The sequence below is a fragment of the Pseudorca crassidens genome, chromosome 13 (genome assembly GCF_039906515.1).
Source record: "Pseudorca crassidens isolate mPseCra1 chromosome 13, mPseCra1.hap1, whole genome shotgun sequence".
Lineage (NCBI taxonomy): Eukaryota > Metazoa > Chordata > Mammalia > Artiodactyla > Delphinidae > Pseudorca > Pseudorca crassidens.
This window is the reverse complement of record NC_090308.1, coordinates 196,534-222,368: the sequence shown is the minus strand read 5'-3', so window position 1 is coordinate 222,368 and position 25,835 is coordinate 196,534. Positions and strand designations below refer to the sequence as shown.

General features: G+C 53.6%; 1 protein-coding gene across 15 annotated transcripts in view; it reads left to right on the top strand.

The window, feature by feature from the left end:
- Positions 1 to 25,835, top strand: part of FAM120B (family with sequence similarity 120 member B) — a 94,133-nt gene that overhangs the window by 61,458 nt on the left and 6,840 nt on the right. For 4 of the 15 annotated variants that reach the window (XR_010933511.1, XR_010933519.1, XR_010933520.1 and 1 more), the window contains 2 exons: positions 612 to 7,681; positions 8,306 to 9,418. Coding sequence is in view for 5 of the 15 variants with exons in the window: in XM_067701474.1 (XP_067557575.1) it covers positions 612 to 652 (41 nt within the window). In the remaining 10 variants the exon portion in view is untranslated. Of the gene's footprint in view, positions 1 to 611; positions 7,682 to 8,305; positions 9,419 to 19,004; positions 24,740 to 25,835 lie in introns of those variants that run through there. The other 11 variants (XR_010933518.1, XR_010933515.1, XR_010933512.1 and 8 more) reach the window with 11 other exon arrangements.

Sequence of the window (25,835 nt, the reverse complement as noted above, 5' to 3'; positions counted from 1 at the left end):
CTGTGATTTCTTCAGATTTTCACTTCTCTGTGGTAATTCTGTAGGAGGCCTGGGCTGTTGTAAAGCTGCCTCCGATCATCTGTGATAACAAGGGTGGGGCCTGGAAACCTCATTCTGGCCACTGCTGTGACCTCCTGCTACCCTCCTGGGGGTGTGGGTGACGAGACTGCCCATCATCCGTGAGCACGGCGGAAGGTGGGCAGCAGCCCCATGGGCAGGGGCAAGGAAGCCCTGGGCTCTGCTGCGGAGGGAACCACACTCGCGCTTTTCCGCATCAGCGGAGTGTGCCGTGAGCCGTCTCCACGTGAAGGGCCATTTCCAGACTTCACTGACAGCAGCGGCTGCGCAGGCGCAGCGCAGACGGTTGGAACTGGAGTTGAGGGGAGCAGGTTTGACGCTGCTTCCTTGCACTCACAGGGCTGCCTCTTAATTAATTGCTTCCTACTTTAATGGAATAATTATGGTGGCCAAAACGGAAAAGAGAATAAAGTTCCGGCCCCAAGTATAACTCAGGTGTTGTTTGTATACATACTTAGAAATGTGCCATTTTTTCTGTTTGAATTTTAGAGAAATTTGATTCTGAATTTTTGTTTCATATTTATTTGGTGCAGGAAGTAGACAGTATGACCCTGACCAGTGGAGAAGATATTAATCATCTTCTGGGTAAGTCCACCACTTATATCTTCAGAACAAATCAGTTTTATCAAAGGTTGAAGTACAGTATCTGTCTTTATAACATACATCTTTCATGTCAAGTGCCAAACTTTAAAAGAATTCAGATGTTAAAACCTCCCAACAAGGAGCTAAGTTAACTTGGTTTCAAGATGAGTTTGCCTCCTTCAGAAAAAGTGTGCACAGAAAAAGATGCAGAGTCTGGCCATGAAACCCAGCACCCTCCTTCAGAGTGAAGTAATCAGACGGTGCCTGTCTTCTCTGAGGAGGGGCTGACCTGTGGCTTCTAGACCCAGCATCACGTAAAGAGGACAAACATCCTTGTCAGTCTTCTCCCTCGTATCATATAAGAAACACCTTTGTTGGCTTATTTTTAGACATTGTACCTGATTCCATGGCCCCAAACGGTCATTGTTAACATTTTCATTCCAGTGTCTTCATCTGTGATGTGGGTATGGTTGGTTTCTTTTAATGAGTGGGAATCTCATTATATCCCACTTTTTCTAACTTTAACACTAGATAGTGAGGATGTTTCCCAAATGATCTTGTCTTTGAAGACATGATGTCTACTAGCTATGTCATTTTCCAGGAATTGTTTTCTAATTATAAATTCTAACCTAAAGTAAAGTTTCCAACCATATCTTCTGTTGGTCCTCAGAAGTGTTTGTATAGCGAAAGAGGCACCAGCTTCCTTCTCACCTTCCTGGTGGGAGAGGTAACTGCGTAGTCTTGACACAGCGTGAGACTCGTGGTTCTGCTTCTGTTGTGTCATCCTTTTCATTTTGCACTTGTTAGGCTCAAGCCCAGAGCCTGTGCATGTGAAGACACACCCGGGTTCTCAGCAGACATCAGGCATCAGACAGGAAGCCTAATTTATGATGCCACTAATGAGTGGTACATTTGTTGCTCTTTGTCTGTGAGCCCTGCAGGGCTCTTGTTGTTAAAAAATATCTTAAATGAATCCAAGTTCAGAGAAATTCTTTTCATGGAGGAATTTTCAGATAATCCAAAAATTGAAATAGTAAGCCCCAGATTGTTCTGAACTCAACCCCTGAGGTTTTGATAATAGAAGAAAATCTAGATTAGGGGTTAGAAGACAGGCCCTTCATTAGCAGCTGTCTCCCTTTGGCCTGGAGCTGCTGTGACTCCCAAGTCCCCTTCTGGGCCACAACCACGACTCGGGAGAACCCCAGCACTCTCAGACATGCTCACCAGCGCTCATGAGACGTGTCCTTCAGTTGACGTCATTAAAAACAAAATAAACCCTAAACGAATCACAGTTCAGTTTGTAACTTTGCACCTGATGCTTCACCCTGACCGACAGCTCTGTGTGCATAGCTCCTGACTTTGTCTTGTGTTTGAATCCCATCTGGTATTTACCAAAAAGGGATATAGTCTCCCGCTGTTTTAATACATGTATGTCTCTTACGTTTGAAATATCCTCACCACTTCCTGCTGGTCCTTCTTAAGGACATCTGCATGTCTAGTCACTTTTCATTCAGTCTTGTAGGACCTACAACCTTATTTCCCAGCTTTGGAAATAGATCTTTTTTTCCATGTTTCCTGATGGGAGGGACCGGTCGTGGGTAGAGCTTGGTGTAGCTCTGGTGGGCAGAGCTCAGTAAAACTTTAATCTGCTTGTCTGCTGATGGGTGGGGCTGGGTTCCCTCCCTGTTGGTTGTTTGGCCTGAGCTGACCCAACACTGGAGCCTACCTGGCTCTTTGGTGGGGCTAATGGCGACTCTGGGAGGGCTCACGCCAAGGAGTACTTCCCAGAACTTCTGCTGCCAGTGTCCTTGTTCCCGTGGTGAGCCACAGCCACCCCCCGCCTCTGCAGGAGACCCTCCAACACCAGCAGGTAGGTCTGGTTCAGTCTCCTGTGGGGTCACTGCTCCCTCCCTGGGTCCTGATGTGCACACTACTTTGTGTGTGCCCTCCACGAGTGGGGTCTCTGTTTCCCCCATTCCTGTCGAAGTCCTGCAGTCAAATCCCACTAGCCTTCAAAGTCTGATTTTCTAGGAATTCCTCCTCCCGTTGCCGGACCCCCAGGTTGGGGAGCCTGATGTGGGGCTCAGAACCTTCGCTCCAGTGGGTGGACTTCTGTGGTATAATTGTTCTCCAGTGTCTGTCACCCACCCAGCAGTTATGGGATTTGATTTTATTGTGATTGCGCCCCTCCTATTGTCTCATTGCGGCTTCTCCTTTGTCTTTGGATGTGGGGTATCTTTTTTGGTGAATTCCAGTGTCTTCCTGTCGATGATTGTTCAGCAGTTAGTTGTGATTCGGTGCTCTCGGAAGAGGGAGTGAGGGCACGTCCTTCTATTCCGCCATCTTGAACCAGTCTCCCCAATTTATCTGGACTCTCTGGGGAGGCAGACAGGCACAAGAGGCCTCTGGTGGTACAAAGTTCCAGTGCCTCGTAGAGTTCAAGGGAAGGAGAGAAGTCTGCTCTGGGTCCCCTCTGTGGTCACTAAAAAAATAACTTCAGTTTTAAACACCTACTGTCCAGCCACACAGCTTCCTGCCTCTAGATCTGGGTGATCCTTTGGTCAGATCAGGACCCCAGTCCACTTGTCCAGCCCCCTTCGTTGGTCCTCACATTCCTTCGCTGCTGTATCCCCTCCCTGTTTACCTTCCATGATCAGTAATGAAAGTGACTTTCTTGTATCTATTCTTGACCGCTTTGCCTCTCTCATTTTACTATGTTTCGTGGTAAAGCTGCAAACTTCGGTTAAATCCAATCCTTTGCATTTGTGTTGTGGCTAGAGAACAACCCCCAGTCACCCTTACCAGCCCCACCTTAACACTCAGCTCGCCGGCCTCAGGGAAGCCAGCCTCCACTCTGTCCCACCGGCCACACGTTTCACCTCTCCTCCCCGCTTAGTTTTCCAGCACTCTCCAACCTCAGTCACAGCTGACAGCGCTGCTTTCTGTACATTCCTACAGCCACATTTGCCCTCTTTCAAGCATCAACGCATTATCAAATCTAAATTGTATAAGCAAATGCCAGGAGAAATAGACAAATCCAGAATAACAGAGGGAATATCTACTTTTTCGTCTCCTCCTGTGGATGAACTACCCATGAGTCTCTTCAGCTGTGCTCTCAAGTCCCCATCACCTGGTCAGTGGCATTGCTCCACCACAGCCTCCCCCCACCGCCCGGCTCCTGAGGCATCAGCTACATCCCCTGGTTATTCCTCCCATTTTGCAAAAACCCTTTGTAATCTGCTTTCTCTCCAGCAATCACATCATTTCTTTGCTTTCCTTTGGAGAAAAATAATTTTGAGCCCAGACTCCTATAGTCAGCCAAATTAGCATTGTAACATCAGAGCAAAACATTAATACACTTTTAGGAATAGTAAAATTTTGACCAGCGGATCTTTTCCAAAAGAAAGTGGGTATGCTCTAGCAAAATGAGCACTTCAGCTAACGGGAATGCGTGGGATATAGGAAAGTGTTGAACAAAGAAATCAGTGAAATGTATAGTTATTGCTGTATAATTATTAACTGTAAAAAATGAATAAGCAAAAACAATTGGAGACTAAAATATCAGAGTATTATAAGGAAAGTTATGAGTGTTTCTGGGGCATAAGATGAAAAGCAGTGACTTCCCTGGTGGTGCAGTGGTTAAGAATCAGCCTGCCAACACAGGGGACATGGGTTCAAGCCCTGGTCTGGGAAGATTCCCACATGCCGCGGAACAGCTGAGCCCGTGCGCCACAACTACTGAGCCTACACGCTAGAGCCCGGGAGCCACAACTGCTGAGCCTGTGTGTCACAACTACTGAAGCCCATGCACCTAGAGCCTGTGCTCCGCAACAAGAGAAGCCACTACAATGAGAAGCCCACGCTCCGCAACAAAGAGTAGCCCCTGCTCCACAATGAAGAGTAGCCTCTGCTCGCCACAGCTAGAGAAAGCCCACGCCCAGCAACGAAGACCCAACACAGCCAAAAATAAATAAATAAACAAGTAAATAAATTTATTTATTTTTTTACAAAAAAGGTGAAAAGTAAAGGCAGACTAAATTTTTTATCTTGCTTAGAGAGAGAATAGGTTTTGAATAAATCTAGCAGTTTTTAGGAAAATGTAAGTTTGCGTATGTTTGTAAAATGTAGGGGTACACTCTAGAGGAAAGAAAGAAAGGGGGGAAGAAAGATGATAGAGGAAAATCTGTCATACCCTTTATGCACCTGACATAAATCAAAATTATAAGCAACATACAAGGAGAAACAGACCCAATAAGAGTATATTTAATACATCTCTGTCTCAGAGATACAGATCAGGTAGACAAAAGTATGATATACATTTGAATAACTTCATTAACAAGTTTACTGTAATAGAAATATACAGAACAATATATGCCCTCTTTATTTATATTATTTTCAAAAATAAATGGACAGTTAAAAAGTCTAACTGGGTATTACAGGTTCCAAAGTAAATCTCAACCAATTTAGTGAAAAGCAGAAATCACATAAGACATATTTTCTGTCCACAAGAAAATAACTTAAGAAATCAACAACAGAAGGACAAAAAGCAGAAATCTTCCCACTTGGAAATTAATCTACTATTCTGAACTTTTACTGAGGAAATCAAAATCAAAATTACTTTTAGAAATAATAATAAAAATACTACATTCAAAAATTCATGGCGGGAGAGTGATGTCAGGGACGATGCTGCAGTAGGAGGCTCCAGGACCCATCTGCCTGGACAGCAGTTGTACTGGCAGAAACTGTGTGAAGGAGCTGTTGTGGAACTCTGGAGTCTGAAGGCCTGCAGCTTCCAGGGGAAGGCATGGCTGGTTAGTTGTGATTCATTTCCATCCATCCCCTTTGGCTGCCCATCCTCCAGCCCTCGGCAGACAGCCGTGTCCTCGTTCCTAGTGCAGCTTGCTGGAGCCAGGATGGGCAGTGAGGTCCTGGGCCACACATCAGGCTTCTTGATTGCTGAGGGACAGGCGCTGGCCGCCACTGTCTCAACCCCACAGTATTTAGAGGAGCAACCCCTGTGGAGCTTTTGTTTCCTCTTTTTTCCCTTTGTGCTCTTCTGGAAGCCAGACATTAAAGGGTTAGGACATTCGAAAGCAAGCATATATACAGGGGAATTTAGAAAGCCACCACACATGGCCAGGGAAGGGTGCAGGCTCAGAAAAGACATGAGCAGGCCTCACGTGTCCCCCTCAGGCTGGTCCCCAGCACAGAGGCGGCAACAACAAACAGCAAACGCCAGGAGACGAGGAGGATCAGATCTCCAGGATTACCACAGTATACGCTTTAAATGTCCAGTTTTCAGCAGAAAATCACAAGGCATACAAAGAAATAGGGAGACGTGTCTGGCAGCTAAAACTGGCCTCAGCAGACAGCAGTGTGACGGCATCCGTTCATCTCTGACCTTTAGCTGACCTAGTGCTTCTAAAGTACCACTCACGCGTCGTTGAGGTTTTGTTTCCATCTCCGAGGTTTGCAGAGGAAGGAAGCTGGGTCTGAAGGCGTTTGCCTGCTTCGTGAGTGACTCGGTTGCGTCCTCCTCCTTTCCCTCCGTGCCCGCAGCCTGCCCTCACCTCTGCACCTCCCTCTTCTAATCCACCTTTATGCTCTGATTAGCGCGTGCCGTTCTTTCCATTGTCCTGCAGTAATGGAAGCTTCAGCTTCAGAATGGACGTTCCAGATTCTTCATTATCAAGATTTTGCCGCATTTGCTTCAACTTTCCATGTCTTTTCTTTGCTGACTTAACTCTCGTTCACTTTGTTAAAAGACAAACTAAAGCATATTAAATTTTTAAGAGTTTATTTGAGGAAAAAAGTCAATTCAAATTGGGCCGCACCAAAGCAGAATCTGTTTGGAGGCGTCACCAGTAAGAGCCGGGAGGAGGCGAAGCAAGGCCCGAGGCTGCTGGCCGGCTGAAGCTCGTAGCCTCTCTGGCTGCTTGTGGTGGGTTGTCCTTAGGTTTGGGTTCCTTGATTTCAAGGCATTTGAGGGTTTGCTTACTTAGGCTGCTAAGGCCTTGAGCCAAGTCAGTCTGACGGCCTCTTTGTTTAATTTACAACCTCTGCACACTGGGTCTGTCTCTGGCCTGTGGTGAGGAAGGTGTGTCCTTCACTCTCTAAGGAGGTCGGTGTGGGTGAGCTTCTAAGGAAAGGCCTTAGGCCTGGCCATCCTGATGGGCCCCAAGTCAGGGAGGTCCGGCACCCAGTCCAGCTTCTTGGCACACACCTGACCACCAGCAAGAGCTTCCAAGGAGCCCCTGCTCAGGGCGGTGGGGGAAGCCAGTCCGTCTCCAGCGTGGCCCACCTGCCGAATGGACGGTGACATGAAGCCAATTCACATCTTCCAGGTTCGGAAACTTTTCTCAAGTGATTCTGTGATGATTTCCTCCTTTCATTTTCTCTGCTCTCAATTATTTGTCTCAGAGGTTAGACACTGTATTCTGAGTCCTATAATTATCTTACATTTTCCCCCTAATATCTTTTTGTCTTTTTACTCTACTTTGTGGGAAATTTCCTAAACTTTATTTTCCATCCTTTCTGTTAATTTTTTAATTGTGCTGTTTCTAAATTCTGAGAGCTCAACATACTTAATTTTTACCACATTTTCTTCTCTGTGTCAAGACTGCACGTTTTCTCTCACATCTGAGCTTAATTACAGCCGTAAGTTCGTTTTATTTTGTTTCTCTTCCCTCATAGACTGTCCTTCCAAGTTTCTTTTTCTGTATGTTTGTTTTGGTCTCTGCTTTTACTTTAGTTTTCCCTCAGATGCCAGGTGACTCTTGAGTCCGCTCTTGCTGGAGAGTCAGGCATTAGAAAGGGGTTGGAGGCCTGTGCCTGGCGGGCCTTCTATCCGCCATCTTCTCAGTCATGGGCCCCTGTGGAAGCCCTGACACTGGAGTCCTTCGCTCTGTTACCTCGGGTTGGTCAGTTTCCTTAGAGCAGAGACCTCTAGTTTCTTCTGGAGGCACAGAAGGGATGACGTAGTTGAGAACATCTGAAGCTCTGCGTGACCTTTGGAAACAGGGTGAGGGGCCTTGGAGTGACCTCCAGGCTTCTGCCTTGTGTTGGGTTCAGATCTCAGTAGCGTTGACTTGGAAGCATGGGGAGAACAGCAGTAACCTGTGGGTGTGTAGCCCTTGAGACGCCGACGCCGCACACGCACACGGATGCAGGCGCACACGGCGAGCACATCTGTAGAGAACTAGGAATAGCCCCTGGGGCACCGGCACCCACAGACCACGGAGGAAGGGGAGGTTGAGGGAGAGCTGCCTGAGGGTGCAGGAGGGGTTGGGTGCAGGTGCCCTGGGTCGCGGGGAGGAGCGTCTCAGAGGAGAGGGGCTGGCACCTTCCAGCATCTCCGAGGCAGGAGCGACCCACAAAGAAGGGATGATGTTGAGCCCTGAGGACAGCAGGGGTCACATGGAAGAAGCACATGGTTGGTGGCGTCAGATCAGGAGACCCGTTGTGGGCCTCCAAGGCCACACTCAGTGAGGGGGCACCGCAGGGGCAGGGGGTCCCTCAGCTTCTCCTAGACCCTCCTCCACATCCAGGCAGCACAGCACCCATGCAGACACACACGGCCTCAGGTGTGATGCTTCCTGTGGAGGGAACTGCAGCTGACACACCCCTCCTTTCCTGCTCACCCCAGGCCCTCCAGCTTAGGAAGCTGTCCTGTCCTGGCAGGAAGAGCGGGCTGGCTCAGAAGATGCGGTTGCCACGGAGACTCACGCAGCCACTTGTGTTCCAGGCAGTCCAGCCAACGCCTGCCTGCTGGGTGGGACAGAACCGTGTCACCACTGGAGAGAGAATTGTTTTAAAACTTGGACATTGAACGTAGTGCCTCTGGCTTACCTACAGTCAAGACACATCATAAAATACACTGTGTTTCACACGTTACTGGCACCCAGTCCAAGACGTACATGGGACGTGGTGTGTGTTTTAAACTCCGTTCCCCTTGTGCATTTCACAGGCAGCGGGTAGAGAAGGGAGCCAGGAAGACAAGGCAGAACTGAAGACACTCACGGAAAACCACCTGCGACGTGTCGCCCAGAAGCATCACTGCAGCTTCACCCCGAATACAAGTATCGTCCTAACAGTGAATGTAAATGCAGAGACGCTCGTGGGAGAGAATAGGGAGTGGAGAACTCAGCCACACTGCAGGAGGCCTCTGGTCGGCCGCACAGCAGAGGCCTCGCTGTCTGTCCAGAGCGCGTGGTTACAGCTCCTGCTTCATTTTCACACAGCCCAGTGCACACTCGTGTCTTCATACAGCTGTCCTTGAGTTAAAAACACGATTTCACAGAAAGTTACTTTCTCACAGTGGTGGGCCCAGGCCTCTGACATACAAGGATCCTTGTAAAATGCATTGATGTGTCCATGGTACAGCTTTTAGGTTTTGATTCCTTGTTTAAATTTGTCAGAAAGGCCATTTTGTCAGGAGTTAGAGTTTTCTGCGGGCGAGTGGAAATGACTGGTCTGTGGTGAGCATTTTGCTCCTAGGAGCTAGCCAGACCTCGTCGTTAAAGGAGACACATGCAAGAGCCAGGGAGAAGCTATGACCCGTCCAGGGGCCGGGCACCAGGGCCGCATTCCACGCGCTCTGTTCCTCGGCACTCTCCACAAGGTCCACAGGGAAGCCTGCAGCTGTACAGATGGTCTGGTCGGGTTTGCCATCTCTCTTCGTGTCGTAACGGTGATCTGTGATGCAAGTGTGTGGTTTATGCCAAATATAAATGATTAGTCTGTTACTAATGAGAAAACATGACTGACTTCTTTGCTTCTGTTTTTCATTTGGACCTGTAGTTAAAGTTCTAGAGCTGGAAAGGCCTTGGGGCTCTAACCCAGGCCTCTTAGGTAGCAGGCGACTCCCACGAGGTTACCGTGGCGACAGCAGGGTCTGGTCCTGACTCTGCCTGGCCTCCTCCTACTTTGTGGCCCCGGTGTCCTCATCTTCAAATGCGAGTCACACGTACTCCCTAAAAGGAAAAAAGTGATTTCTGTGCTGATTTGTTGTTCTTCTAATGTGATTTAAATTCGTGCAGACACACCTTAGATTCCTCGTGCTCACAGCTCTTCCTTGATACAGCTTTCGATCTAAGACATTATGTAGATGAAAGGAAGCTAAATTATGAAGCAAATAGTGTCAGCATCACAACCCCAGTAGCTCTCCGTGGGCTGCCGTAGCCTGTGCTGGAGGAGGGCTGTGCCGGGACAGTGGCGGCTGAGCCTCTTGCAGGGCCTGCGGTGGCGGCACAAGGGGGAGCAGAGCCTTGGGGGGAACGAGGCTTGGGGCACCCTGCCCCGGGCGCCCACCCACCCCTGCAGCTGTGGTGCGGTGGGTCCTTCTTGTGCCTCGCGCCCCTTGGTACCAGGCCGGGAGTCGCCCACTTCGCTGCTCCCTTGAACTGGTAGAGCTTCTGGGGGACTGGGTTTCAGGAAGGCTTCTGCCTGAACTGTGCTGTGGGAATTTCTGCAGCAGCAATGTGTGTGTGATCCCGTGGAGGAACACAGCACGGCAGGGACGCTGTTTTCGTCTGAGATAAAGTGTCCTTTTTTAAAGTACTAATTAGTTGGATTTTATAAATCTGATTTTTTTTCAGGTTTCAACACCCAGAATTTGGTTATGTTCATTTTTTTCCATCCTTTGAGCTTCTTGTTTAAAATTTCAAGTTCTTTCAGGCACCTGCCACAATTTAGGAAGAAAAATAAATAAGCAGGCACCACTATTTCCTGACTCACAAAAAAGAAAAAAAAATTTTGCTAAAGGGAAACGAAGCACATGTGTGAGGCAGGTCTGTGTTTTATACGTGGTATTGAAGCTTCGGCTGGTGACACACAGGTGACTGGACATCTTCACCGGTCTTCAGTGTCAGCCTGGCTTAGTGCCCAGTGAATTCCTCACCCCACTGTCCTGCCGGCTTTGGGGAAGAGCAGGCTTGCGGACCATGATGTTGTCGGACCATGAACTGCGTCCCTTGGTGGAAAGAGGGACGCTGAACGCCATGCTCTGGGGAAGCCGCAGTTCCGTGTGGGGAGAGGGGACCCGGGCTGCTTGCAGGTGCTGCGTTCGGGGGGCCCCGCAGGGCCTGATGCCCATAACTTCCTCCTGTTTGATGCCAACGTGACCCACGGCCGAGCCAGCTGCCTCCCTGTTAGTGTAGCAGAAGCTGACTCGTGGCTTCTTCCGTGGCTCCCGTCTCCCAGATGTTCTGGGAGCTCCTTGTGAAGCGTTAAGAAGGGCTGGAGCTGGCTCTGCAGACTGACCGTGAGACCCCATCCACGGAGGTGAGCCAACCAACAGTTGGCAAACGTCCCCTCACGTCGAGGTCCTGTGTGGTTAGAAAACCTGCTCCCTCACGGTCTCAGGTGGCACCCAAGGCCATGGCTCGTGCCTCCCCCACTGTTCCCGGCCCAACCGAACCCGCCCTCTGCAGAAGCAGCGCGGCTCTGCGGGGCGGGTATAGTTCTGAATGAGGAGGTGGATGGCGAAAGCCGGCTTTGTTAGAGGTTGGGTAAAAACTGAAGTTGACTTCAACCTTCTCTGTTCGGCAAGTTGTCTGAACTGAAAAGGAGGAGAAGCAGCAGCCTCTCCAAACCAGACCGGTCTTCGCGTCTCTGTGGTTTTCCCAGAAAGCCTCTCTCCTGGGGAGCCAGGTCAGCGCCCACAGGACACGCAGGGAGTTGCGGGGGAAACGTGTGCTGGTGCCGACGACTAGGTCCCCGCGGGCACCCAGGTCAGCGCCCACCTCTGCCCGGAGGGCAGAGCCGGAGGGCAGGGGGTCCGGCAGGCAGTGACTTGAGGGCAGGAGGGAGCGAGGCCCACTGGTCACGGCTTCGCGCCTGGACACTTGTCTGCACTAGAGCCACTGAATGTTAGTAAAGCTGAGCAGCCGGGGGAAGCCTCTTCCGGAAGGTTCCACGGGCTGCAGGTTTCTCGCCGGCTGTTCTACAGTTTCGTCGTCTCCTAACCCCATTTTCTTGGAGGCAGATCCGGCACCAAGAGTAAAGCACTCCAAGATCTGTCTTGTGGTTTGATTCGGCCTCTCCAGCCTGTCAGTCCTCTGCGTTAGCAGCTAGCTCATAAGTCTGTGTAAAATGGCGTGAGATATACTCTCCCTTTTCTTGATCCATGTAGCTGTTAAAATTCAGGAAAAGCAGATGATTCGATTAAATTAAGCCACCAGCCTGTCTACTGAATCAAATGTTCAAGCCACAGCCCTTAACTTCGGATCCAGACCAAGATAAAAGCCTGTCACGTGTGAAGAGATACTGAAATAGTCTGAGCCACTGATACACATCTGGTGTCACCCCAGCCTTCCTGTCCCAGGCAGCAGGGCAGTGACAGGTCACCGTGTGCCGGGCGAGGGGGATGCAGTCAGCTCGAAAGGAGGAAATTGTCTAATCCCTTTGGCGTTGGTCTCGGAGCAATGCACTTCTGAGAAGACAGTACCGCAGTGGCTGAAGGGATCGTATGACTCAGCATGAGTCGCCAATTTAAGGCTACAGAACTTTCTTTCTTTCTGAAAAGGTTTTCCCAAAGAGTCATGCTGTTTTTTCTTCCCCCCCCCCGCCTTAGAAATCCTCCTCTTCCTTTGCTCTTTTCTGATATTCTGGGTTTCAGCATATTTCCTTCTAACAGTTGGACCTTTCCAAGTCTTAAAGCTGGATTAAAATCGTTTTAATCCCGGATGGTATGTAGCGAGGTTCAGTCCCTGGCCCTCGTAGAAACGTTCACAGCACATTATAATGAGCTGATCGTCAAACTGAATGTTTCTGAGCTTGTGTGGACAGACGTCAGGAAAATCGCCTTGTTATGTTGGATATGAAGGATTTCTCTTTCACGGAGGAGCAGCAGATCACTACAGTAGACTCCCAGGCTTTGGTGGCCCCTAGCAAGTACACAGAGTCGTAGAAAATGTGCTTTTCATCCTCTTGGGAACAGTTCTCGTTCTTACTGGTCTTAGACCCCTTTTATACCTAGAAACTATTGAGGACTCTAGGTTACTGCATTGAAAATTAAAAAGGGTAAAAAACCTTAAATGTGTATTTATTAATTCATTTAAAAATAACATATTTCCTCCAAAAAAATGAGTGAGAAGAGCAGCATTCTTTTGCACTTTTGCAAATCCATTTAGTGTCCGGTTTTAGGAAAGACAGCAGACCGTCTGCAGCAGTGCGCCATTCGTCTGAGAGAAAAGGAGGACCGGCCCCAGGCCTGTGGCTCGAGAGCAGGAGGCCTCTGGTGCCTTTTCAGAGATGGACAGGCTTCCTGGAAACCATCCCACACTCCACAGGCAGGAGTTCTCTGAAGGCAACTGCAGTGGAATCTGAAACCGCTTCAGTAACTCCGGCCCAGCGTGTGTGACAGGCACTGGTCTGCCCTGCACTCTGGGCGCACAGTTGTGTACCCTGCTTGGTCATGTGGAAAATACTGGCTCTCTGAGTTCTGCAGTCTTCCAAACGCTGGCATGTTTCCTTATACGAGAGTCACACTCGCTGCTGTCGCCCGCAGCTCCGTCTGAGAGCTCTTCCCTGAGGACACCCTCCAGCGGCTGTGGCTCACACAAGGGCTCCCAACTCTAATTTTTGCTTGAAATTTCAGATTTCCTCATTGGCAACAAAACTTTTTGTGTTGTTTTCCCTGAAATGACAACTTCAGCACCTCTGGAAAGGGAAAGTGGGAAGAGGTACGGGTTAGAATTTAATGCATTAAAAAAAAGCATCAGAAACAAAATGGCCAAAAGCTAACGCAGGACAGCCTGGAGGAGGCGTGGATGGAGGTGTGGGAGCCTGGGGACAGCGGAGAAGCCACGTAGGTTGACGCAGCCGTTCTGTGGGCAGACGTACTGACGGGACATTTGTGTGGGAGACTCTGTCCCCAGGGTCCAGATAGGAATTTACTCTCGTCCTGTCCATACAAGGCTCATTCTGAGTCAGGCAGCCCGCGGAAGAGGGAGTGTCCGACCTAACGGGCCACAGGACACGTTCAGATGCAGCTGGGACAGAGGAAGGTGTGGCGTGTGCAGGGGTCTGCTCCCGCCGGCCGGGCTGGGGGCTGATACTTAAACCTCCCACGAAGGGGGTCAGACCAGATGCGGCGAAGACTTACAAACAGCACAAGACGCAGAACCGCAGGGTCACACCCTGGCTGGTGGCCAGGCAGCGTGACCACGTGCTTCCCGCCCTTGAGTCCCCGAAGTCCCCACGAGGACCTGTCTCTGCCCCACCCTGTCCCTGAAGACGCTGAAGGAGACGTTTAATCCTCCTCCTTCCCACAGGGAAGTGTGCTGCTTCTGTAAAAGCCGCAGGCACAGCCCAGGGCTGGCAGGGCTGCTCACTGGGCTCTGGGCCCCTGGTCGTCAGCGTCCCGCTCGGCTAACTGAAGCCCAGCTGCACACACAGGCGCTAATGTCCGTGACGCAGCACCAAGGGGAGGGCAGGGAAGGAAATGTCAGGGTACCAGGGCGAGCGCCCTGCCCACCCTCCATCTGTGCCCACGGCAGGGCTTACGGGAGCATATGCTGCCTGTTGCTCACTGACCATCTGCTCCGAGTTGCTGAAGTGTCCCCGTTACCGTGGCAACACAAACACTCCCCGGTCAGGTTTCACTTTTATCTGTGCTCTGGAATGGGGCTGGGGAGGGGTCGGTCTTCCTTCCTCCCGGCCCTGCTGCCCCTCCCTCAGCGCTCCCTCCGCCTCTGGCCTGGCCCTCTCCCCCCAGTTCGGAGCACGTACCGTTGGAAGGAGAGCTGGCCAGTCTGAGAGCTGGGTGGCCGTGTATTTCTGTTCGCCTGGCGCCTGACTCCGGAATGGACCCTTCCCCAAATTTCAGGCTGGTGTCTGCGGGCTGAGTCTGCCCGCACGGGAGAGCTCCAACTGGCTGGGACACGGCCCCTTGGCCAGGGAACATCTGTCCACCCACGCAGTTTGGGGAGCTGGTTTAATGGGACAGATGGGTGGGCTTTCGTCAGCTGTTAGCAGGACCGTTTCGTGGGCCCTGTTGTGGGATCCACGTCCCTCCCGGCAGCACCAGGGGGCTCCTTGCAGGGGGCGCAGCTGCGGAGCCTCCTAGAGAGTCCGTGTTTTCAGCTGGGGTTGAGAGCTGCTGAAGGGAGCAGGCCGGTTGCAGCCTCCTCTCCACCGAGGTGTCAGGTGGTGAGACTGGAGCCCCTCAGCGGGAGGCTAGGAGGGGTCTAGGGCAAAGCCAGACCTTTGCTACGTTACCCCCAAACTGAGTTCCCCTCTTGGTGAGCGTCGAGCCAGAAGACACAACCAAGCCCAGTGCGGGAGAAGGAAGGATTGATTACTTGCAGCAAGTAAGGAGAGCACCGGGGATATTTCCCAGAGCAGCAAAATAGGGGATGTTTTAAGCCAAGGGTACCTGCATCTTCATGAGGGGGCTTGAGCAGAAGAGAATTCAACATAGAATTGGGCAGAGGTGGACACAGCCCAGGCTTTAGCTGACTGAAGTTGGGACGGTCAGCATCCCTCTTCGCCTCCTGGGGAGGACTTAGTTCCTGCAGAGTAACTCAGACTGTGGTGTGCGCCCCTTGGGGAGGAGCTGGGACTCTGTTGCATCGCTGTTCCGTTGCTTCTTGACTGGTCTTCCTTTGTTCCTGCGTTTCCCGCCTCCATTAAGATCATTAACTGCTGAGACCTGTTCAAGGGCAAGCGCTGTGTCCACGTTCAGATCACAAAAGGCTTAGGCCCCAAATGGCTTCTTATGTCAGGAAGGCCATGCCTGGTTCTTTCTCCAGGGACCCCCTACCCTGTTTGCTTACAGTTACTTCCTTTTTTGAGAACCTAGGGATACAGAGATTCTGTTTCTCCTGCTGGTTCTTGGGGAGACCAGCTCCCAGGTCTGGCTGTGACCTTGGGCTGCTTCTCTCCATCAGGACGGCGTGTGTCCGGGGCACTTCCACCGGGCACCACACAGACCTGCACGAGGAGGCCTCACAGGCTGCTGAGCTGCACATGCAGGGCCCACGCCCAGGTTTATCAGGAGAGGGCAGAGCATGGCAGTTCCTCCCAGAAACAAGGGCGCCAGGCCGCCCTCCGTGTTCTCCAAGTTGATGGGACCACCCAGAGCTGGGACCAGGCAGGAGGGCAGCACGGGACCTACTCCAGGGTTTCTGGGGCCCCCTCGGCGCTTTTTCAGCCAGACCCTGGGCGTGGGCAGGAGCGGATGCCCAGGCAAGACCTGAGGCATCTTATGGTCTCCAGGGAGTCAGTGGGAAGCCAGGGACCCGAGCGGCTCCGTGCGGTATAGGAAGCCACCTCTGGGGAGGAGTCAGCCTCTCGTGGCCAGACTCACCCACCCAAGCCTCTCCTGAGATGCCCGCCCCGCACAGAGCCCCCGGCTGCCGTGGTGGCAGCGCCCCCAGAATTTCACAAAATCTGCTGTAAAGGTTCATTTGTGGCTCTAGGACGCGACTTCCCTCAGACCCAGGGGCTGGGTGTCGCCACGAGGGTCTTGGCGCCCCGCGGTCACTTCATCAGCACGGCCCCCCAAGCTCAGCAGTGGCCCTCAGCCTTCCGCACCGCACTGCCCGCTGGAGTTAGTTAAGCGTCCGCACCCTAGCCGGGCCCCTGGCCACCTCCTGCCAGGCTCCCTCCAATCTCCAGTCACCCGCCCGGTGCTCGACCGCAGGCAGGTCCTCGCTTCCCGGAAACGAGAAAGCAGGTGCCTGGCTGCTCATTAAGTTCCACTTCCCTGGCCTTTCACCACTGCACTTGTGAGCATAAGATAGTGATATTTCAATAAAATTAACACACATTGCTGGGCACCAAATGGCCTTAAGAGCAAGTCAAACTTGGAATTTTACCGAAAGCAAAACTCCCGTTAGACTTCTTATCTCGATGGCTTTTTAAAATAGGAATTTCTTCATAATATCTCAAGTATCTTTTAATTTCCAACAGATGCACATAAAAGGCCCATTTCCAGGTTACTTGGGTAAAGGGTGGCAAGTGCTGATTTCCCTCTGTGCCATTTACCCTGCCTGTTCCAACATTATTTAAGCCATCGCAAATGTAGAAAGAAAGCGAACATAACATTGACACCAAAGAGATCAGCAAAAACGAAAGCTATCGACTAATCTAATGTATAAGCAAGTGTGAAAATCCTAAGTAAGTAATTAGCAAACAGAATCCAGCAGTGTGTTAAAAAGATTATACACTAATAAGGGACTAAGTAGTTTTTTTCCAGTGAAGTAAGAATGGGTCAATACTAGGCCTTTTGATATAAACCACCATCTAGTAGAGCAAAAGATTAAAATGTCTCTATAGATGCTGACAAACATTGGATGAAATTCAACATCCACTCTCAGCTTTTAAAATGCTCCTAATAAAACAGCAGTTGATGAATACGTCTTTAATATTATCAGTGCTGTCTCAGCCTGAAAGCTCACATCCTGGGGAACCCTGGAGACGCTGGGAAGAAGACAGACCCTCACGATCCCACAGCCCCTTCACACAGCTTTGGTGGTTCTGGCCCATGCAGTTGAGTCAGGAGAAAGAAAGTACAAAACTGGGAAAGGATGAGATAAAGTGATGATTACTTACAGGTTATTTCATTGTATATCTGGAAAACCCTAGAGAAGCAGCTGAAAAATATGTACAAAAATATAAGAGAATTTGGCAAAGTAATCAGCAGGCTTCCTGTCTGGAAACAAGAACCAGTAGGAGATATGACAGAAGAAAAGGCTTCATTTATCACAGCAACAACAAAAAGATAAGCTGTATAACAATGTGGTTAGGAAGAAATATGAAAGTCCTACAGCAAGAAAACTGTATAGCACCTCTGGGGAACGTGCACACCGGGACAGGGACCAGCACGCATGCGCTTGGGTTGAAGATGCCAGTTTCTGCACAGTTAATCTGCACACATAGTGCAACCCCAACTAAAATGTTAACTCTTTTTAACTAGACAGGTTAAATCTAAATTTGTGTGAAAAAATAAAAATAGGGCAAATCTAAGAGAAAAATCATAGAGGAATTAGCTCTATCAGATATTAAAACACGTTTTGAAGTTATATTTTAAACTCTCTTTTACTGGCAAATGGATAATTAGGGAGTCCAGAAACAGACCCAAAATACAAGTCATTTATGATAGAAGTGTTTAAATCGTTGGGGGAATGTAGTGGTGCTACATAGACAAACATCTTGGAAAACTATAAAGCTGGCCCTGTACTTCATCAAAGTTAATTCCAGACAGATCAATGATCTGAATGCTAAAGAAGAGAAACAGACGTGTACTGACTGAAAGAAACCACAGGAGGGTTTTTATGTTGTATGGAAGGCCTAAATATAGCACAAAACCCAGAAGCCATAATGATATGAACAAAAAGATGACATAAGAATAAAAATACTCTGCGTGGAACTAAACCGTCACCGTAAGCCAGTCAGAAGATGAAGATAAGCTGTAAAAGATGTTTGTAACAGAAACCGAGAGGAGTTTCTTTGTTATTTAAGTCAATAATAAAGAGACCAATAGGTCAATGAGGAAAAGGAGGCAAAGGACGTGACACACAGCTCACGAGAAGGAAGGAGAAGTCGCCCTTAAACGAAAAGATGCCCAGCTTTTCTCATAAAACTCCCCGAGCGACCGTGTTCCACTTGGGTCAGGCTGAGCAGGCAATACGAAATCCCTCCCTTCTCAAGGGACGAAGAAGGTTTGGCATGTCCGTCAGAACTCTATTTCCATGAATGTGTTCCACAGGTACAGTCACACGTGTGTGCAGTGACACGTGTGTGGTTATTCGTGGCCATGTTGCCCGTGGGTCCACCCTCATCCACAGATGCTGTTGCGTGTCACCTGCCCGCTGAGCGCTGGCCCCGCAGAGCGGAGCTCGGAGCCCAGCGTTGTGGCCACCAAAATCCTCACCTGAGACTCGGACCCGTGGACACCGTTGTTTCCCGTTAGGACCCTGATGTGAAGGGCTGGCTTGGGACAGGTGTGACCCCCAGAGCCCTCGGTGGCTTTGTGAGCCCCGAGTCATGGGGCCCAAGTCCCTGCAGGTCACAGGCCATCCTGAGGACCCTCGTCCCTCCAGAGACCCTGCCCCTCACGCCCGTACCCGCACTGTTGTGGGAGACCACACCAGGGCCCGGAGCAGCCTGGGCTTGGGGGGGCCCATCCACAGGGGCCCAGGAGCCACCAGCTGGGTGTTCACTGAAACCACGAGGTGTGTTCAAATCTCCTCGTGTACATCTCAGCATGTGTCTGGGCGAGGCTTTTCTCCCTGTGGGTTAATTTGCAGAGAAAATACTGCAATTCAGAAACATGTACAAATTGAAAAGGCACAGGAACGCTGGAACTGCCTTTTCTGATCACTTACTCAAATTCATAGGGCTGTCTGAGCAGGATCCTTGCTCCTGGAGGCCAGTGGAGCCAAGCGACTTTGACCCCACGGAGGGCGGGAGCCCTGCCTTTCCACCCCGAGGACGGACCCCTTCTCCCAACACAACCCATGTCACACGGACGAAGCAGTGATCGCATGGGATGAACTCACCGGGAAGAGACGAGGAAGCTGGACATATGTATGTTGTGGAATAAACTCAAGAATTGAAAAGCCGTGGAACTAGGGACCTGGGTTTAAGGTTGAGGTCTCCAAGTCTGTGAACCTGCCCCTCTCCCGGGGACGCGAGTCCTGTGCCAGATACAGGCTGGCACCAGGTGGGCCCCCCTCGGGGGCTCGACCGGGCTGGCAGGAGGCTGTCCCCTTGTCCGGGGTCTGTAGCTCTGCGGCACCTGCCCACTGTCCAGATGCTGTCCTCCTCGCCGAGCTGACCATCTCCCCCCGGAGCCCAGCTCCAGTTTCCAGCTGTTCCCACGGATCTGAGAAGAAACTACGATTTGCACAGCAGCCGAAGGGGCTTTTTCATTCTGGAGTATCTGTAACAGGTGGGAAACCGATCTCCCAAATGAGCCTCGTTGACACCCCTCTGTCCCTGTTTCTTGTGGGGAGAACAGCATCTGGCTTATAGAAGCTACAGCCGCGGCCTCTACACGTAGTCGGGCCGCAAAGCCAGGTCTGATTGCCCAGTTCAGTTTTAGTTTTGCCCACAGAGGTAGCTGTTGTGTTTTGGCTGTGTGATAGTGATGACGGGGCTAAATGAGACAGGTGCTTCTCTGTAAGCACCTTTGCTGAGCACACAGAGACCTTGCACTGTGACTGTAAGTGGCCTTAGCCACTCGCCCAGTGATCCTGTCGGCTGCTTTTTGTGCCGGGGGCCAGGAGACCCCCTCAGCCCCATGTCGGGTGGACTGCAGAGGAGGTGGAGAAGATGGGAGGGGCTGGGGTTCCCATCACAAACACTCCCTGCAGCACGTCCAGCTCACGGGGGGTGGACCCCACTCCCCGGCCCCACACATGGTTCTCTGAGCCAGTCCCGTTTTCTCCCAGGGCCCCAGCAAGGCACAAGCTGACCCTGACTTTCATAAGAAACTGTGGCCGGCATGAGGGGCCGGGGCCATGTGGCCAAGGTGGTTGGGAGACTGGCTGTGTGACTTTTCAGCAAGTTACCCTCTCTGAGCCTCAGTTCCCTCAGCTCGGAAAGCAGGACAACACTGGGTATCATGTAAGGACCAGCATGCAGTGCCCAGCACACGGGAGGTCTGAACAGTCGCCGCTTTCCTCCCTTCCCCCCCACCCCCCGGGTGGGACCCCCGAGGGGTGGGCCCAAAGCTCGATGTCACTGGGAGTCACCCTTGAGCCATGGTTCTTGCTTCTCAGCGGATGTGCCGCGCCCGCCCCGTGGGATCCTCAGCAGTGGGGATGGGGGCAGGGCAGGAGGAGGTGGGGCCAGGGGGCCACAGACGTGCAGCCCCATCTGCCTGGGACCCAGGCGGCAGTGCCGTTGCTGTGTTTGTGTCCAAAGCCCATGTTTCATCGCAGAACCTGACAGTATGTGGATGGGATACTTGGGTGATCGCCTTGACAACAGGCACCTCTAAATCCTCTGTCCCGGCAGATCCGCAGTGGCCTCGCCCTCCTGGCGAGAATGGTGCCGTGTTGCCTCACCTGGGTCTACAGTGTGTGTGTGTGTGTGTGTGTGTGTGTGTGTGTGTGTGCGCGCGCGCGCGCGTGTGAGTTACATCTCTCGGCAGCTGCCGCCCATGCAAGGCCAGCCAGCTCTTCTTTCTCCTCTTCCCCCCAGGGCAAGGGGCCTTACCTGACGCAGCAGGGGTTTGTGGAGTGTCCACTTGCAGCTTGCCAGGCGGGGGGGGGGGGGGGGGGGTCACTGCTCAGCTGGCCACCACCTCGCCCCTCCCCGGCTCAACTCAGGCGGAGTTGGAGCTCTCTGGGCCACTGTGACCCCCCCCGCCGAAGGAGTCCCCGTGACTTTGGGGGAGGCAGCGTCCCTGCCCTCTTCTGAGAGGGAGCCGTATGACCCTGGGTGGGGGTCAGGCAGAGAGGGCAGTGGGGCTGGTTCGTCACCACCCAGCTCTGCTCGTGCGAGAGGACAGAGGAGGACCAGGCACACCTTCCTCACCTCCGACCGGGGGCGCGTCCCACCAGCCCTGGTGTCCTCTGGGACAGTGTCGGCACGGCCATCCGTGGGTCCTCTGGGGACCAGGGTGGGTCCTCCACTTCTCTTGTAAATGAGGAACAGAACGGAGGTCTGCCTCAGCCCCGAGGGGGCGGGGCTCTGGCCCTGACCCGCAGACACAGGAATCTGCTTTCTTTAAACAAGAGCGGGCATGCACCTGCGCTTGGAGTGGCTGTTAGGTGTGACCCGGACGTTGGGTCAGGTGCTCGCCGACCGCTGACCCAGCCCCTTCGGCCACATTTCCTCAGGCTCCTGTAGCGGACTGAGTGGATCTCAGACTTTGTGGCCAGAACCGCCCAGAGTTCAGGACCAGGCGGGCACAGGAACCTGCGTTTCTAACACTGCTGAGGAGCTGCTGGTGCCCCTGGCCCGGGGAGCAGACTTGGGGACCCAGCCTCACTGCTGACATTCAGCTTCAACTCCAGGGCTCGCGGGAGGCGCCCAGGGCCCCTAGGAGGCAGGAAGGCCCAGTTAAGAGGTACATCATGCTGCTGAAACCTGACTTTGTGTGTAAATTTCCTGGGGATCCTGGTTCAGGAGGCCTGGTCCCCCTTGTGATCAGTGTTGACAGCACAGAACATCGCAGGGGCCACCTTGCTTCTCGGTGCTGGGGACCAGGCCCCGACATCCGCGGCCGCTCTGTGGTCCATATGTCCCCCTTCTCGACCGGAGGCCTCTGCCTGACCCACGGGAGCCTGCTCCGGGGGACTCGGAACTCCTGCCCGACCCGGTGGCCGGAACCCCAAACGGCTTAAAATCTCTGTCTGTCCTGCTGGCTCTCACCTGCTGACGAGGACCTGGTTAGAGGGCCGGCGGGTCGTGTCCCACCCAGGCTCCAGGCTTACCCACCTGGGTGCCGGGACCCAACACCCGGCCCCGGACCAGCCGCTGAATCGCCCAAGGGCGACGCCCCTCACGCCGCAGAGCCTCGGGCAGAAGAGTTCCCTCTGCTGCCCCCGCGCTGCTCTCCCGGCCCAGGCTTCCTCCTCTGAAGTTTTCCCTCCCAGCCCCCCATGCAGACGTGACACGTGATAAAGAAAAATGAGCCGACCTCCGGCTCTTATCTGGGGATATGGGGCAGGCGACCCTTCCACCGACCGACCCGCCACGGACACGCCAGGCCCCTCTCTCCGGCGGACGGTGTCCTCCTGCCCTCGTGCTGGCCCCACACCAGTGTCACAAATCACAGCGTTTCTGAGCTGAGGAGACTCCAGGACGAGCTGGACGACCACGCCCGCCCCTCCAGCCGACGGCATGGGCGCAGGGGGAGCGTGCCTGGGCCTCCATCTGAGCGAAGCGATCGGAAGTCGGGGCAGCAAGCTGCGACGCCCCTGACCGCGGCCTCGGCCGCAGAGGAATGTGCCGCCGTGAACCGCTTCACACTTGGACTTCCCACCTGCGAGGGGCCGGCAGGGGGCGCTCAGGACACCGCCCTCCCTGGGCTTTGAAGTGGCCACGCCTGCACCTCGGCCAGCAGAGGGTGGGAGCCTGGCGGGCATCACACCTTCCCGCCGGTTGCAGGGTTGCCCGGGGCCTCCTCCGAGGGAGTCACAGATCTGCATAACCCAGAGGAGGGGCGGGGTGGCAGCACAGGGCAGCTGGCAGATGAGAAAGGTGGGCCCCCCCAGGCCGCAGACCTAACCCCAGCAATGGCTTGGGGTTCCAGGTGCCACCTGGGCGGGCTTGGGCTGTTCTCTGTGGGAATTGCTGCAAAGACACTTCCGCTGCTGGGAAGCTGGTGGGGAGCAAGTTCCGGGGTCTCCAACTCCACAGAGGGGTCTGAACCCCCAAAGCCAGGATTACGTCGGCCTTTGCCCTTGGATCACAAGCCAACGGGCTTACTGAGCCAGTTAAGGCAATGAAGCCGTGTGGCCCCCGAGGACTTGACGGGGTTATGGCTGAGGGAGGGGTGCAGCCCGAACCTGCTGGCAGGGGGACCGACGTCCCCCAGGCTTCCCGCTGCCCGTCATGGCCCCGGGCCCTGGGCAGCCCTCCAGGGTCCTGGCTGCAGGGTGAGGCTGGGTGTGGAAGAAAAGTCACTTCGGGAAGCTTTCCACTCAGGCCTGCCTCGCCGCCAGGGGTGCTCAGAATATTGCTTTTGAGAAGATTCTGAGGCGGGGCCCCAAACGCTCCGTTCCCACAGTGGAGGGCCCAGGACCCGGAGCCCGCGGCCTGGAGGCCGGAGGCAGCGGCACGGGGCCCAGGAGGGAGGTTGGTGGGCCCCGGCGCTGGCCGGGGAGCTGCGTGCCTCTAACCCACTTGACAGATCAGGGAATCGAGGCTCTGGGAGACAAGTCACCCACCCAGGTCACCGCAACCCGGTTCTGCTGGCTCCCAGGGGGCCCAGCACTCTGCTCCTGTCCCACGGCGCCGCAGCCCCTCCCTGTCAGGGGCGACGGAGGCCACATCCGAGCCAGGAAAGCCCTGTGCCAGCACCTAGCCACAGGCCCCCAGGGCTCCGACTCCTCAGGAGACAGGAGCGGCCACAACCCCTGGGTGCCTGCACACCCCATGACCTACTGAGAACAGCAGACGTGCATGTCGAAGGAAGCGGAAGTGAGGACGCACGGGGGCCCGAGGGGCCAGGGGCAGCCAGCGCTGCAGTGGGTGGGATTCGGGCCACGCTCAGGCCTGCGCCAAGGCTTCGGTCAGACTTCTGGGAAACGGGGTCCCCCAATCAGGGCAGCAAACCTTGTCTCGATGAGGGTGGGGAGAGCCGGTGGGACAGGTGTGGAGCAGACACACAGTAAATCCTGGGGAAAGCGGCAGGGGCACAAGAGGGAGGGAGGTGGCTTCTGCTGGACAGGCAAACGGGGCCGCATGTCTGAGCCTCCATCCAGCCTGGGGTAAAGCCAGAGGGAGCAGGCATTGGGGCAGGCTCAGGCCAGGCCACACCGTCAGAAAGCCTGGGCTGACGTGCCTGGGCCGACCCCTCTGGGACACACTCGTGGCGCCTCGGATGGGCCGGGCCACGCTAGCCGTGAGTGCCAGGGCTCCCGGCCTCACGTCCACGCCCGCTGCCCTGACGCTGCCTGGTGACTCTGGCCCTGCGAGGGCTGGCTGAGCAGCGTTCTAGAAAAGCCCACCCTCTGTGTCCTCAGAAGCAGGCCAGCAACTGGCCAACCCCCCAGCACATCCCTGGAGCCCCCTTTCTACCCAGTGGTCTGTCCAAATCCTCCCCGCGTCAAAAGGAATGCTTTCAGCTACAAGTAGCAGACTCCTGGAATAACAGTGTCTTCAGCAAACAAGCTGTTTTTCTCACAGAACAGGGAGTCTTGAGGTGGGGAGCTCAGGGCTATTTCAGTGCTCACTGATACCAGGCCGCTGGGTGAGCGCCTCCTCATGGCCACAACGTGGCTGCACAGCCGTAAGTGTGATATGCTTACACAAAGCCAGAGGGAAAGGAGTGGGTGAGAAAACGTCCACCTAATTAATAAACAAATAACATGATGTGTGCAAGGTGTCCCATAACAGGGGCAGCAAAATCGTAGTTTTCGCTTTTATTAAAAAAAAAAGGAAAGAAAAAAGAAAACGTCCAGCTAGTGGGAGTTAGCATGAAAGAATCTTGGCAGGAAAGTGACAGCTTTTCCCAGCCACTGAGAACCCAGAGTCTCTGTGTGTGACCAGCAGAGCTGCAGAAGCATGTGGACCCATCCAAGGAGAAGGAAACAGCGGGACGGACGCACCAGGCCAGCTTCACGGGCAGCAAAGCGGAGACTGAAAGAGGTGAACTTCGGAACTCTGCCTGAAGTAAGAAAAGTGGAACATGGACCTTGACCCATCACATGAGTAGCTGAACTCTTCAGAACCAGACGGGGAGTGGGGGGGTCACTCCATGAGGCCTGTCCGACCGGCCACTCCCTGTTCCTGGCCAATCTGAAGACCACCTAAGTGACAGTCCGGCCACGCCGTCTGCTGTCTCAGAGCCCAGCCCGTCTCGTCCCGTGTCCTCTGTAGAGTATCACCAGCCCAGTCAAGATCAGCGAGGCCAGAATGGCTCCCAGAAACACATCCAATGCCAGGAACACGCCCTGGTCCTCTGAATGCGGGGTATTTCGGCTGTGCACTCGGGACAGTGCCCTGCACACGGCGCTCCCTCTGTGGAGCTGCCTGTGGTTGGTGACGCCCGTGCAGCGGGCAGCACTGCGAGACAGAGGCAGCCTCCCTCCATGGGTGTCGCTAGCGCCTGGGCCTCATGCTTTCTCAGACAGACCCTGCAGGACAGAGCAGCTGCTGTGAGCGGCGGTCCAAAGAGAAGGGAGACAGTGCCACAGGCGTCTGGGAAACCCAGGTGAGACACGATGGTCCTGTGTAGGCTGCTCAGGACGCCGCTCCGTGCCGCCTTCCTGGAGGCTTGGGGATTGGCCACGGTGCCATGTTTCCAGTGTGTTGAGGAGGGCTGTCCGTCAGTGGGGGGGTCCCGTGCCTTCCCTCCTCTTCTGGGCCTGCCCCTCGTGGCTGCCGTGTGCTGGGAGCCATGGGGCCACCAGAGCCAAGCCTCTGCGGCGCTTGGGACCACGGTGGGTGGGGGAGCCTCAGCGCTGGGCGCTGTCCCCACGTCAGCGGTGGGCTTTCCAGGCTGCTGGCCCACGGTAGGATGGGGGAAGACAGGGAGAGCAGCCCTGAGT